The sequence below is a fragment of the Vidua macroura genome, chromosome 1, assembly GCF_024509145.1.
Source record: "Vidua macroura isolate BioBank_ID:100142 chromosome 1, ASM2450914v1, whole genome shotgun sequence".
Classification (NCBI taxonomy): domain Eukaryota; kingdom Metazoa; phylum Chordata; class Aves; order Passeriformes; family Viduidae; genus Vidua; species Vidua macroura.
The window spans coordinates 153115800-153129465 of record NC_071571.1 but is presented as its reverse complement, the minus strand read 5'-3'; the positions used below and the strand labels follow the sequence as shown (position 1 = coordinate 153129465).

Here is a 13666-nt window from a genome sequence, read left to right as displayed (position 1 = left end):
CTGCACTGTCCATGGTTCTGGAAATGTTCCTCTGTTGGTCTTGCTGGAGCAGGGCAGTTGAGGCACTTGCACTCCAGAGCTCCTGCCCAAGAGGTTGATGTTGTTTCTCTCTTTGCTGGAAGGCTTCAGGAGTCCTGGCCAGGAAGAGAGTTTGTCAAGTGTGCACTGGCATGGAGTGACTTTTCCAGTTTTGTGCCAAGGAGAGCATTGATGTGTCAATGCCTTTCGTGTAGCAGTTTGCAAGGTGTGTGACATGTTCTGGAAGATGTTCCCTCCTGTGCTTCCTGTGCCAGAATAGGTTTTTAGTTGTTTTGTATATGTAAGGAAAATTGTTGCTGCCCTGTTGCAGGTACCCTCAATGGCCTGTTGAGCTCTAGAGAGTGGTGGGTGAAGATGTGAGACCATTGAAAAAAAAAAAAAAAGACATATCACAGGTTTGTTGCAGGAAAACTTTATTGGTGCAAAAGAATGAAAAGGCAGAGGAAAGCGGTGGAAATAATCTGTTGTGAGGTGCGAGTAGGGCAACCATCAGCTGAGGTGCTTTGCTTGCAGGAGCTGTTGCCAGAGCCCAGAGCTGGTGGTGTCAGGAGTGGTGCTGAGGGCCCTTAGCAGTTGTAGCCATAGCCCCTTCTGCCATAGCAGCCCAGGCCTCCCAGCCCATAGCCAAATCCACGGCCATAGCCAAGGCCGTAGCCACCGAAGCCACCAAATCCACCAGAGATGGGCTGTCCCTGCACACTGAGTTCAGTGCCCACGGCAGCCGAGGAGGTGGATCCGACGGCGGTGTTCTGGGGGAAGGAGGTCATGATGGGTCCTGGCAGGGTGACCAGCACAGGGGAAGGCTGGATAACGACGCGGGAATCCTGGCATTGCAGGGCACAGGGCTCGTTGCAGCTGTTGGCCAGCGGGGTGGGTCCGCAGGGTTGGCAGAGGGTGTTGCAGGCCATGGCTGAGGTGTGGAGGGTGCCTGGAAGAGAAGGGAGTGAGGCTGGGCAGGGGTGCAGGGGTGTGAGGGGCAGTGATGCAGGAGGGTGAGGGAGTGTGGAGGCTCTTGTTGGGCTGTGGGGAGGTGTGAGGGCTGCTGAGGCTGGGGCTGAGCGTGCTGGAAGAGAAGGGCCAGGGGTAGAGTAGGTTCAGGGGTTTGAGGCTCACCTGGTTGTTGGCAGGAGCAGGAGGAGAAGGCGTCAGGAGAAGTGTGTGATGGAGAGAGGCTCTGGGTTGGCTTTTATGCTGGTTGTGGAGGGGCGGGACTGCCTTGTCCCATGGCCTTGGGGCAGTTTTTAGGCAGCAGCTCTTGCTTGGCCCAGCCTGGTGAGTCCTGAGGTGGGGAGTGTTTTCCTTCCTGGAATTCTGCAGTTTCAGGTCCTTCCCTTGGGGCGGTGTCCATCTGACCTTGGCGGCACCTCTTAACTGCCGGAATTAGAGACCAGTGTGTGGTTGTTGACATCGCGTGCCAGGGCACGTAGAAGATTCAGCCAAAGCTGAGGAGAACTCGGGTGTCATCCAAGGTCATTTCATGGCGTATTGAGAACGTGTCCTGTTTGCTTTCTTGCCTCTGGCCTGAAGGAACTCGCAGCTCTCTCAGCTTCTGCCCATTTTAAAGGACATCCTGGACCTCGACCCTCTGGGCCCTGCCATTCAGACCCTTCTCAGGCCACCACACTGGACACCTGGTCTCGACTGGGTTGTTCAGGATTGTGCAACACTCGCCTCCAAAAACCCGGGACAACTTCCAAATCCTCTTTCTGACAATCAGACAATGCCCAGAGGAGTGACCTCGCTCCTCCACACTCAGTCCAAGTAAAGATCCAAAAGACCCTGAGTATCCAATCCTTACAGGCAAGAGGGACACCAAGAGCACGACCAGTGGTGAAGGTGACGTCTCCAGTCAGGCTTTGACAGTTGGGGAAATAGCGTGGAGAGAAGGAATGGGGTGGAAGGGGCAACACTGGATATTGGGAAGAGCTGCAAAGCCCAGAGCAGCTTGTCAGGGCTGAGAGAGGCTGGTGGCAACTCTTCACAACCCACCCACAAGCCAGTGCTGCAGGGTGGCCTCAGTTCTCCAAAGTTTTGGTCACGTCTTCCTGCTGTCCCCGCAACACCAAAATTTCATCTCTAAATGCACACCTCAAGGCTGCCGCCAAGGTGAGATGGACACGGCCTCTAGAGGTGAACGTGGAATCTGAGAATCCCACAAAGGAATGCCCAAGTAATGGCAGAGAAGGAAAGAGGAGGTTGTTGACCATCCGTTAGTAATTAATGGTTATTTGCTAAGAGGAACATAATACTAAGACTCGAGGGATATAAATTATGAAACCTTACGGCTTGAATGCGGAATAAAGGAATTGATGTCACAGAGAAGCCTGGAAACAAAGGGATGGGCCCCATTTGTTGTTTATTTCTTAGATTTCGGAATGAGGTCAGGAAATACATTTTAAATGACAGATGAGGTTGTTGTTTAAATTTAGAATATCCAAATGGATCGTAACGCTGTAACAAGTGTAGCCTGAGCAGCCTTGCATTTCCCAGATCCTCTCCCTTGACCCCACTCAAGACACAAGGCCAGGAGCTCTCTTTCATCCATCAGGAAACACTCCCAGGCAGCGGAATCTTCCAAGTCTTTGCAGAGTGACCTCCCCAAAACATCAGCAGCTCCCTCAGCATTCCTGGGTACAACACAATGACTGATGGACATCCAGTGGCACAGAGCATAGTCCAGGTCTCCACAAGGCACTCACAAACCACAGCAGACGAGGGCCACAAAATGACCTCACTGATGACATTGCACCTTTCCAGAGGTCTGCTTGTTTATTCAGCCCTGCTGGACAAACACTGAACAATCAAGTCCACCCAAATACGAACTCCCGATTGAAAGCCGCCCCCAAGGTCACCTGGACGTGTCCTCAAGAGCAGGACATGGAATTGCAGAACTGCATGAAGAAAAACACTCCCCACCTCATGATTCACCTGGCTTGGACAGGCAAGAGCTGCTGCCTCAAAATGCCCCAAGGCCATGGGACAAGGCAGTCCCGCCCCTCCAGGACCAGCATAAAAGCCGGCCCAGAGCCTCTCTCCCTCACACACTTCTCCACACTCCTTCTGCTCCTGCTCCTGCCAACAACCAGGTGAGTCTCAAACCCCTGAACCTCCTGCTCCTGCACTCGTGGTTCCTCTCTGCCGGCACGCTCAGCCCCAGCCTCAGCAGCCCTCACACCTCCCCACAGCCCCACAACAGCCTCTGCCCTCCCTCACCCTTCTGCATCACTGCCGCTTGTGCCACTCACCCCTGCCCTGCCTCACTCCCTCTTTTCCAGGACCCTCCACCCCACAGCCATGGCCTGCAACACCCTCTGCCGACCCTGCGGACCCACCCCACTGGCCAACAGCTGCAACGAGCCCTGTGCCCTGCAATGCCAGGATTCCCGCGTCGTTATCCAGCCTTCTCCCGTGCTGGTCACCCTGCCAGGACCCATCATGACCTCCTTCCCCCAGAACACCGCCGTCGGATCCACCTCCTCGGCTGCCGTGGGCACTGAGCTCAGTGTGCAGGGACAGCCCATCTCTGGTGGATTTGGTGGATTTGGTGGCTACGGCCTCGGCTACGGCCGTGGATTTGGCTATGGCTGTGGCTATGGGCTGGGAGGCCTGGGCTGCTATGGCAGAAGGGGCTATGGCTACAACTGCTAAGGGCCCTCAGCACCAGCCCTGACACCAACCAACCACGCCCTGGAACACATCTCAGGCATTGAGGACGCCTCTCTGGGCCAAGGCTCTCAAAGGGGTCAGCTCTTCCAGCTCCTGCTCTCAGGCCACCAAGCAAGGCAGCAGCCAAAGGGCCAGCCCGAGCTGCCTGCAAACATGGCCCATCTCCATTCCTGCTTTCTCCCACTCCCTGCTCTCCATTGGATCCATTCCTCCTTTGGATGTCTCCATTCCCCTCTGGACAAACCCCTTGTCCCAAGCCTGAGACCATCTGGCACCTCTGCTGGGCTGCTCCCATTGCAGGCCAGGAAGGCCTTGATGCTCTGGCCAAACCTCACCAAAGGAAGGGACCTTGGCTAATGGTCGCCGTCCTTGCACCTCAGACCAGCTCCCTCCCACTGGCTGCTCCTGAGTTTTCACCCTTCTACCTCAATAAAGTTTTCTTGCATCACTACTTCAGATGACTCCTTCTTTCTTCTCCCAAGCTTCTTCCAGTCCCACTCAGCACTACGCCAGGGTTGTAGAGGCCACTGGGGTGGGTGAAAAAGTGTACCAAGATCACTCTTAGTTCTTATTTCTGCTGTTCCACTACTCACTGCCACACTTTGCTCTTCCAGTGCATTATCACACAACCCCTCCAGCTGTTGAAACACAAACCTGGACACACGAATGCGGGTCTCTCCTTGCCTCTGCCGCAAACTCCTTGTGGGTGGTGTGTTCAATTTTTATGGACACCAGTTGCCCCTGCCCATAATTATCTTCCAGGGCTATGTCCCGCTGTGGTTGAGCAGGTCCATGTCTTCCTTTTTTCCAGCTCCCAGAGCTGAACACACATCTCCAGTCTCGCCAGAGTGGTGCAGAATCAGTTCTGACTCCTCACCTGCCCCCCATGCTCTGGGGATGAGCCCAGGGCAGAGCAAGGTTTCTGTTCGGCACATTCACGTGGCTGGGCATGTCCATTACTTCATCCACAAGCTCTCCAAGTGCTCCTCCTTGGGCTCAATCCCCTCATCACCCAGCCTTTATCCTGCATGTTTGGGATTGCTCCAATCCAGGTGCAGCAGGTCCTGCCCCTCTGCTCTGCTCTGGTGGTTTTGGAGAACTCTGATAATCTCTGTGTTACTGGGAACAAGGAAGACAAAGCTCTGGTGAGGGGTATCCAGAGCATGGCCTCAAGGATGATCCGTGGCTGAAGGTTTGGGACAGCCATTGCCCACGACATTGGGGCATTTTTCATTTTTCAGGCTCGCTGCTCTTGCCTGGCACAGCCTGGTGAGTCCCGAGGTTGGGAACGCTTTGCTTCCCACAGCTCTGCTATTCCACATCCCGCGCCCAAGGCCGTGCCCATCTAACCTTGGCAGGAGCTTTGATGAGTTGGTATCTGTTCCAGCATGGGTGGATGAGGGAACAGATGCCAGTGTCCTGTACCTGGACTTGTGCAAGTCCTTTATTCCCGTGCCAGACAACATCCTTGTCTCTAAGCCGGAGAGATGTGGAGTTGATGGCTGGACCATTTGGTGGGTAAGGAATGGGCGGGATGGTCTCACTCAAAGAGTTGTGGTTAATGGCTCCATGTCCCTGTGTGGAGAACAGGGATGAGTGGTGACCCACAGAAACTCCTGGTGGGATGGTTATAATTGTGAATCATAGGCAGAAATCAGGGTAATGGGATTTAATGGGATGATCAGCAAAAGCAGGGAGCACTCCAAGCTGAGTAGTGGGGTTGGCTGTCTGGAGGGAAGGGTTGGCAGCCAGAAGGGCTGGAACAGGTTGGGGATGTGGGACATTGTCCATCTCATGAAGCCGAACAAGGCCAAGTGCAAAGTCCTGCATGTGGTTTGGAGCAATGCCAAACATGGCTGTAGACGGGACAATGAGTGGATTGAGAGCAGCCCAGAGGAGAAAGCCTTGGGGTGGTTTTGGATGAAGAACTGGACATGCCCCACCACGTGAATGAGCTGACCAGAAAGTCCCCTGAGCTCAGGTCCATGTCATGGGCAGAAGGTGATGGGGGGGATTCTGCCCCTCTGCTCTGGTTGGGATGGACTGGAGTTGTGCATTTGACTCTGGGATGTGAACATAAGGGAGACATGCAGCAGCTGGAGCGGATCTGTAAATGGGCCAGGAAGATGATGAGGGTCTGGAGCAACTGATGTCCGGCCAAAATGAAGACAGCACCCATGAGGGGCTTGTTCCAGAATCAAGGATGGAGCTGCATTATGGAATCCAGGCCTATGATTAAGGCAGTGAGGTTCTCCTCTGTGATGGACATAAAGTGTATCAGTGTGTCCCAGTGGGAAGTGGAAGTGCAGAACCAATTCCTCAAGAGGTGTTGGTGCAATTTGCACCCTCCACAAACGGTGTGTGGACACATGGATTTGTGCCAAGTGTGGTTGGCACACCTTTGCCAGAAAAAAGTTGGAGAAGACGTCTCAGGTTGCGAGGCAATGGTATTTTATTGAGGCAAAAGAAGTGTGAGAGGTCATGAGCAGCCAGTAGAAGGGGCAAGTAGGGCCAACCATCAGCCAAGTTCCTTTAATTGCAGTAGTTTTAGCCAGAGCATGAAGGCCTTCCTGCTTTGCAGTAGAAGCAACCTGATGGTGAAGGTTCCCAATGGTCTCTGGCCTGGGAGAAGAGGTTTGCAGCAGAGGGGACTGGAGAGGTATGAAAGGAAGAGGGAAAAGAGCAGGAGGCAGATGGGCCATGTTTGCAGGCAGCCCGGGCTGGCCCCTTGGCTACTGCCTTACTTGGTGCCCTGAGACACACCAACCACCATCGCTCTTAAGGCGTTGCCTTAACGTGTCACAAGAACAGGAATCGCGGAGCGCGTAGAAGAGCCTTGGCCCAGAGAGGCGTTCTCAATGCCTGAGATGTGTTCCAGGGAGTGGGTGGCTGGTGCCAGGAGAGGTGCTGAGGGCTCCTAGCAATTGTAGCCATAGCCCCTTCTGCCATAGCAGCCCAGGCCTCCCAGCCCATAGCCAAATCCACGGCCGTAGCCAAGGCCGTAGCCAAAGCCACCAAATCCACCAGAGATGGGCTGTCCCTGCACACTGAGCTCAGTGCCCACGGCAGCCGAGGAGGTGGATCCGACGGCGGTGTTCTGGGGGAAGGAGGTCATGATGGGTCCTGGCAGGGTGACCAGCACAGGGGAAGGGTCGATGATGACGCGGGAATCCTGGCATTGCAGGGCACAGGGCTCGTTGCAGCTGTTGGCCAGCGGGGTGGGTCCACAGGGTCGGCAGAGGGTGTTGCAGGCCATGGCTGTGGTGTGGAGGGTCCCTGGAAAAGAAGGGAGTGAGGCAGGGCAGGGGCATAAGGGTGCATGGGGTAGTGATGCAGGAGGGTGAGAGAATGTGGAGGCTGTTGTGGGGCTGTGGGGAGGCGTGAGGGCTGCTGAGGCTGGGGCTGAGCATGCTGGAAAAGAGGGGCCAGGGGTGGAGGAGCAAGAGGGTCAGGGGATGAGGCTTACCTGGTTGTCAGCAGGAGCAGAAGGAGTGTGGAGAAGTGTGTGAGGGAGAGAGGCTCTGGGCCGGCTTTTATGCTGGTCCTGGAGGGGCGGGACTGCCTTGTCCCATGGCCTTGGGGCATTTTTGGGGCAGCAGCTCTTGCCTCACCCCGCCTGGCATGAGGTCATGAGGTAGGGAGTGTTTTCCTTTGTGATGTTCTGCAATTCCATGTTCTCCTCCTGATGCCGTGTCCCTCTGATCTTGGCAGCATTTTTCATGGGTTGGAATTTGGCAGGATTTCATTGTCAGATGTGTGTCAGGGAGGAATGAACAAACAACCAGAGCCCTGGAGATTTGCAACGTCATCAGTGATGTCACTTTGTGGCCCTTGGGTGCTTTGGTTTGCGGGTGACTTGTGAAGACTGGGACTCTGTTTTGTGCTGCTGGATGTCCATCAGTCATTGTGTTGCACCCAGGAATGCTGAGGGAGCTGCTGATGTCCTGGGGAGGTCACTCTGGAAGAGCCTGGAAAGATCCCAGTGCCTGGGAGCTGTTCCTGATGGATGAAAGAGAGCCCTTGGCTTTGCGTCTTGAATGGGCTCACAAGATCTGGTGAACCGGAGGCTGTTCAGGCTGAACCTGTTCCGTTTTTATGGTCCTCTTGGATTCCTCAAATTCTAATTTCAACACACTCTTGCATGCAAAGTGTATTCCTTGACCTCATTCAGAAATCCAATAAGAAACCACAAGCGGGGTCCTATCCCTTTGTTCCCAGGCTGCTCTGTGGTGACAATTATCTTATTCCACATTCAGGCCATCAGGTTTCTTAATGATTTATATCCTGTAAATCACAATATTGTGTTCCTGTGAGCAAAACCCAGTAATTGCTACCTGATGGTCAGCGTGCTCCGCTTTCCCTCTCTGTCATGATGAGGGTGTGCCTTTATGGAATGCCACGATTCCACGTCCTTCTCTTGAGGCCCTGTCCTTCTGACCTTGAGCATGGCTTTTAAGTGTGGCTTATTGGTATGTGAGTGTTGGTGGCATCTGGGAGGGTTTGCTCTGAAGATGAGTGTCAGGGAGGGTGGAATAAGCAACCAAAACTTCGGGGAGGTGCGGTTGTCATCGGCAAGGTGACCCTGTGGCAGGGGTGTGCTGTGGTTTGTGGGTTTGTTGTGAAGAGGAGCCCCATTCGCTCCCAGCCCTGTCCATCTGGTTGGGGATTTACAGCTGTGCCGGAGGTGTTGCCCCTTCCCTCTCATTTCTTGCCTTCCCACCTTGATCCCACCTGGCTAAGCCTGACACTAGATTTGAACTTTCCTGTTAACTGTGCTATGAGGATGTATTGGTGCCCCTCTTGCCTTTAAGGTTTTGGTATCCAGGGCCTTTGGGGTCTTTACTGGGGCTGAGTGCAAAGGGGTGAGGCCACTTGTGATGGTCTGAAAGAGGATTTGGTGTTTCCCAAGGTTTTTGGCAGAGAGCATTGCCTGATCCTGGACGACCAGGCACTCCTGGTTGTGTCAGTGGCTTGAGAAGGGTCTGAATAACTGGGCCCAGAGGCCTGTCCCAATGTCCAGATGGCAGCAAGGCCCAGGAGTTGGATCCTTTTGGCCAAGAATGAAAATCTGAGTGGTCCTGGACCTCAGCTGGAGCTCAGCAAGGGCATCTGCCAAGGGCTGTTTCTTGGGAGGAACGAGGAAGTCATCCCAGGTAGGAAGGAAGAGGTGGGTATCAATTGGAACAATTGCTTTCTTTTGCAAAAAGCCTTTGGCATTGTGGATGAGAAGAAATGGAGCTGGTGGTGTTCCTGTGCCCTTGTGGGAAAAGGGACCCCAAGGTTCCAGGGCAGGATATGGAAAAGGGTTGGGATGAGGCAGTGAGAGGTGACTGTCGCTGTTTGCTCAGCACCGGTGAGGTCCCGTGTGAGGTGTTGTGGGCAGTTCTGGGCTCCCCACTGAGATGAGCTCAGGGCCACCCAGGTACAAACGGGTCTGAAAGACGATTGCTAGATGGGAAAGGGAGAGAGCCAGGACTGCCAGGGGACAAGAATGGACATCAGTGACCATCAGTGTCCTGGACATCAGTGTGTGCAAATCCCTGATGGTGGCAGGTGAAGACAAGGGAGCCTGGCTGTCCTCAGCAGTGTAAACGTGCAGGGCATGACAGCAAGAGCACAAGTGAAATAAGATGGAATTCCATGGGCAAAGAAGCCAAGAATTTTTCATTATGAGGATGATCAGAGATTGGAAGTGGTGGTGGAGTCTCTGACTTGGGAGATCCAAATCTGCACTGTCCGTGGTTCTGGAAATGTTCCTCTGTTGGTCTTGCTGGAGCAGGGCAGTTGAGGCACTTGCACTCCAGAGCTCCTGCCCAAGAGGTTGATGTTGTTTCTTTCTTTGCTGGAAGGCTTCAGGAGTCCTGGCCAGGAAGAGAGTTTGTCAAGTGTGCACTGGCATGGAGTGACTTTTCCAGTTTTGTGCCAAGGACAAGATTGATGTGTCAATGTCTTTGGTGTAACAGTTGGCAGGGTGTGTGACATGTTCTGGAAGATATTCCCTCCTGTGCTTCCTGTGCCAGAATAGGTTTTTAGTTGTTTTGTATATGTAAGGAAAATTGTTGCTGCCCTGTTGCAGGTACCCTCAATGGCCTGTTGAGCTCTAGAGAGTGGTGGGTGAAGATGTGAGACCATTGGAAAAAAAAAAAAAAAAAAGACATGTCACAGGTTTGTTGCAGGAAAACTTTATTGGTGCAAAAGAATGAAAAGGCAGAGGAAAGCGGTGGAAATGATCTGTTGTGAGGTGCGGGTAGGGCAACCATCAGCTGAGGTGCTTTGCTTGCAGGAGCTGTTGCCAGAGGCCAGAGCTGGTGGTGTCAGGGCTGGTGCTGAGGGCCCTTAGCAGTTGTAGCCATAGCCCCTTCTGCCATAGCAGCCCAGGCCTCCCAGCCCATAGCCACAGCCATAGCCAAATCCACGGCCGTAGCCAAGGCCATAGCCAAAGCCACCAAATCCACCAGAGATGGGCTGTCCCTGCACACTGAGCTCAGTGCCCACGGCAGCCGAGGAGGTGGATCCGACGGCGGTGTTCTGGGGGAAGGAGGTCATGATGGGTCCTGGCAGGGTGACCAGCACAGGGGAAGGGTCGATGATGACGCGGGAATCCTGGCATTGCAGGGCACAGGGCTCGTTGCAGCTGTTGGCCAGCGGGGTGGGTCCGCAGGGTCGGCAGAGGGTGTTGCAGGCCATGGCTGTGGTGTGTAGGGTCCCTGGAAGAGAGGGGGGTGAGGTAGAGCAGGAGTGCAGGGGTGTGAGGCGCAGAGATGCATGAAGGGGAAGAAGTGTGGAGGCTGTTGTGGGGCTGTGGGGAGGCGTGAGGTCTGCTGAGGCTGGGGCTGAGCCTGCTGGAAGAGAGGGACCAGGGGTGCAGGAGCAGAAGGGTCATGGGCTTGAGACTCACCTGGTTGTCTGCAGGAGCAGAAGGCGTCAGGAGAAGTGTGTGAGGGAGAGAGGCTCTGGGCTGTCTTTTATGCTGGTCCTGGAGGGGTGGGTCAGCCTTGTCCCATGGCCTTGGGGCATTTTGCAGGCAGCAGCTCTCATCTGACACAGCCTAACATGAGGTCATGAGGCGGGGAGTGATTTCATTCATGTCATTCTGCAATTCCATGTCATGCTCTGGAGGCTGTTTGCATCTGGCCTTGGCGGCAGCTTTCGTGAAGTCATGTTTGGGTAGATTTGATTGTCCCATGTGTGTCAGGGAGGGGGAATAAACAACCAGAGCCCTGGAAAGGTGCAATGTCATCAGTGATGTAATTTCGTGGCACTCATCTACTGTGGTTTGCCGGTGCCTTGTGAAGACTGGGACTCTTTTCTGTGCCGCTGCATGTGCATCAGTGATTGTGTTGCACCCAGGAATGCTGAGGGAGCTGCTGATGTCCTGGGGAGGTCACTCTGCAGTACCTTTTAAAGGTCTGAATGCTTGGATGAAAGAGAACTCCTGGCCTTGTGTCTTGAATGAAATCAAGAGAGAGGATCTGGAAAGTGAGACTGTGTTCAGGCTGAACTTGTTCTGTTTTTTTGGTTTGTCTGGATTTCTCAAATTTATATAACAGCATACGCTGTCATATGAAGTGTATTTCTACACCTCATTCAGAAATCTAATAATGAGGAACAAACCTGGTCCAATCTGTTTCTTGCTGCGGCAGATCTGTGATATCAATTTCTGCATTCTGCGTTCAGGCCATCATGTTTCACAACTTTTATCCTGTAATCTTAATTTTGTGTGTCTGTTTGCAAAAGCCAGTAATTACTAGAGGCGGCTCAGCAAGGTCCTCTTCTCTGTCCTGCTGGGGTCACGTATTTTTGGAATTTTGCTATTCCATGTCCTTCTCTTGAGACCCTTTCTATTTGACCTTGGAGAAAAAAATTAAATGCTAATATTAGATGCTAAGGTGGTGTTAAGGATGCGAGCCAGAGAGGGCTGAAAACATGACCAAGGCTTAGGAGAGGTGGAGTATCATCAGTGGAGTCACCGCGTGGCATTGCGTGCTGCTGTGTTTTGAGGAGGGGCCTCAGACCTTCTAACCCCTCCACACCGTCAGGCTGATCTTGGGTTTGGAGGATCGCTGCTTTTGCAGGGCTGCTACTTCCATCACATTGTCTGCCTCCTCACCATGTTGCCATCTCTCCATGCCTTTCCACATGACTAGTAATTCCTGCTGGATATAGGAAAGCAGTCCCTGGGATACAGGGAGGCTTCCCATGCTGCTCAAAGTCGCGTGTTGGTCAATCTGTAAAGCTCGTCTCACCTGGGCTAAGGTTGCGCTGTGGGGTCACAGTGCTGGGCTCTGGACTCTTTCTGTAAAGGAAATGTTGTGAAGGATAAGGAGAACAAGACGTGTGAGGAGAAAAATTCCTCATCCGTTGATTAATCCATCCTTTTGGCCATGTACCCATCGCTGCAAAAAAACTTCAGCAGTTACCAGGACAGGATTAAGAAATTAAATACAAGCGGGTTGAGGGCAGTGTCCATCCTTTCACCCACCACTGCTGTGACTCCACAGTGGATCAAGGATCTGGACTTGGCTGACCAAGTGCAGGGCAGGGAGATGATGACAATGATAGAACTGGAACATCCTTAAAACAAGATGCTGAGAGAGCTGGGAGTTCTTTCAGGCAGGAGGCAAGGATGCACATGGGACATGCTGTCAAAATGCCATGGAATGACTTGAGTGATGACTTCCCAGTTCTCCAAAGCTTTGGTGGAATCGTCTACATGTCCTGACACATGCTGTCACCAATGAGATAATGGTCACTAATTCTCTCCATTAAGAAGTGACGCCAACCTTGCCTCCTGCCTGAAAGAACTCCCAGCTCTCTCGGCATCTCGTTTTAAGGATGTTCCAGTTCTATCGTTGTCATCATCTCCCTGCCCTGCACTTGATCATCCAAGTCCAGATCCTTGATCCACTGTGGAGTCACAGCAGTGGTGGGTGAAAGGATGGACACTGCCCTCAACCCGCTTGTATTTAATTTCTTAATCCTGTCCTGGTAACTGCTGAAGTTTTTTTGCAGCGATGGGTACATGGCCAAAAGGATGGATTAATCAACGGATGAGGAATTTTTCTCCTCACACGTCTTGTTCTCCTTATCCTTCACAACATTTCCTTTACAGAAAGAGTCCAGAGCCCAGCACTGTGACCCCACAGCGCAACCTTAGCCCAGGTGAGACGAGCTTTACAGATTGACCAACACGCGACTTTGAGCAGCATGGGAAGCCTCCCTGTATCCCAGGGACTGCTTTCCTATATCCAGCAGGAATTACTAGTCATGTGGAAAGGCATGGAGAGATGGCAACATGGTGAGGAGGCAGACAATGTGATGGAAGTAGCAGCCCTGCAAAAGCAGCGATCCTCCAAACCCAAGATCAGCCTGACGGTGTGGAGGGGTTAGAAGGTCTGAGGCCCCTCCTCAAAACACAGCAGCACGCAATGCCACGCGGTGACTCCACTGATGATACTCCACCTCTCCTAAGCCTTGGTCATGTTTTCAGCCCTCTCTGGCTCGCATCCTTAACACCACCTTAGCATCTAATATTAGCATTTAATTTTTTTCTCCAAGGTCAAATAGAAAGGGTCTCAAGAGAAGGACATGGAATAGCAAAATTCCAAAAATACGTGACCCCAGCAGGACAGAGAAGAGGACCTTGCTGAGCCGCCTCTAGTAATTACTGGCTTTTGCAAACAGACACACAAAATTAAGATTACAGGATAAAAGTTGTGAAACATGATGGCCTGAACGCAGAATGCAGAAATTGATATCACAGATCTGCCGCAGCAAGAAACAGATTGGACCAGGTTTGTTCCTCATTATTAGATTTCTGAATGAGGTGTAGAAATACACTTCATATGACAGCGTATGCTGTTATATAAATTTGAGAAATCCAGACAAACCAAAAAAACAGAACAAGTTCAGCCTGAACACAGTCTCACTTTCCAGATCCTCTCTCTTGATTTCATTCAAG

General features: G+C 52.7%; 4 protein-coding genes across 4 annotated transcripts; 1 reads left to right on the top strand and 3 right to left on the bottom strand.

The window, feature by feature from the left end:
• Nucleotides 1-556: 556 nt before the first annotated feature.
• On the bottom strand, nucleotides 557-1280 carry LOC128810349 (feather keratin B-4-like; the record flags this gene model as incomplete). Its single annotated transcript, XM_053983181.1, is given in 3 exon segments — nucleotides 557-949; nucleotides 1146-1247; nucleotides 1250-1280. Coding segments are annotated over 3 exon segments (477 nt in total), but the record flags the coding sequence as incomplete, so codon positions are not given.
• Nucleotides 1281-3321: 2041 nt separating this feature from the next.
• On the top strand, nucleotides 3322-3687 carry LOC128819312 (feather beta keratin-like). The gene has a single exon (XM_053999412.1). The coding sequence runs from the start codon at nucleotides 3334-3336 to the stop codon at nucleotides 3685-3687; it is 354 nt and encodes a 117-aa protein (XP_053855387.1). The 5' UTR covers nucleotides 3322-3333.
• A 2935-nt stretch (nucleotides 3688-6622) lies between these two features.
• On the bottom strand, nucleotides 6623-7257 carry LOC128819220 (feather beta keratin-like). The gene is made up of 2 exons (XM_053999227.1): nucleotides 7172-7257; nucleotides 6623-6981 (listed from the first exon to the last, which is right to left on the bottom strand). The coding sequence occupies exon 2, from the start codon at nucleotides 6959-6961 to the stop codon at nucleotides 6623-6625; it is 339 nt and encodes a 112-aa protein (XP_053855202.1). The 5' UTR covers nucleotides 6962-6981; nucleotides 7172-7257.
• Nucleotides 7258-10041: 2784 nt separating this feature from the next.
• LOC128819181 (feather beta keratin-like) lies at nucleotides 10042-10693 on the bottom strand. Its single transcript, XM_053999151.1, has 2 exons — nucleotides 10604-10693; nucleotides 10042-10412 (listed from the first exon to the last, which is right to left on the bottom strand). The coding sequence occupies exon 2, from the start codon at nucleotides 10390-10392 to the stop codon at nucleotides 10042-10044; it is 351 nt and encodes a 116-aa protein (XP_053855126.1). The 5' UTR covers nucleotides 10393-10412; nucleotides 10604-10693.
• Between the last annotated feature and the right edge of the window lie 2973 nt (nucleotides 10694-13666).

Coding starts and splice junctions, on each gene's coding strand:
- LOC128819312 (XM_053999412.1), top strand. CDS start 3,334: ATGGCCTGCAACACCCTCTGCCGACCCTGCGGACCCACCCCACTGGCC.
- LOC128819220 (XM_053999227.1), bottom strand. CDS start 6,961: ATGGCCTGCAACACCCTCTGCCGACCCTGTGGACCCACCCCGCTGGCC.
- LOC128819181 (XM_053999151.1), bottom strand. CDS start 10,392: ATGGCCTGCAACACCCTCTGCCGACCCTGCGGACCCACCCCGCTGGCC.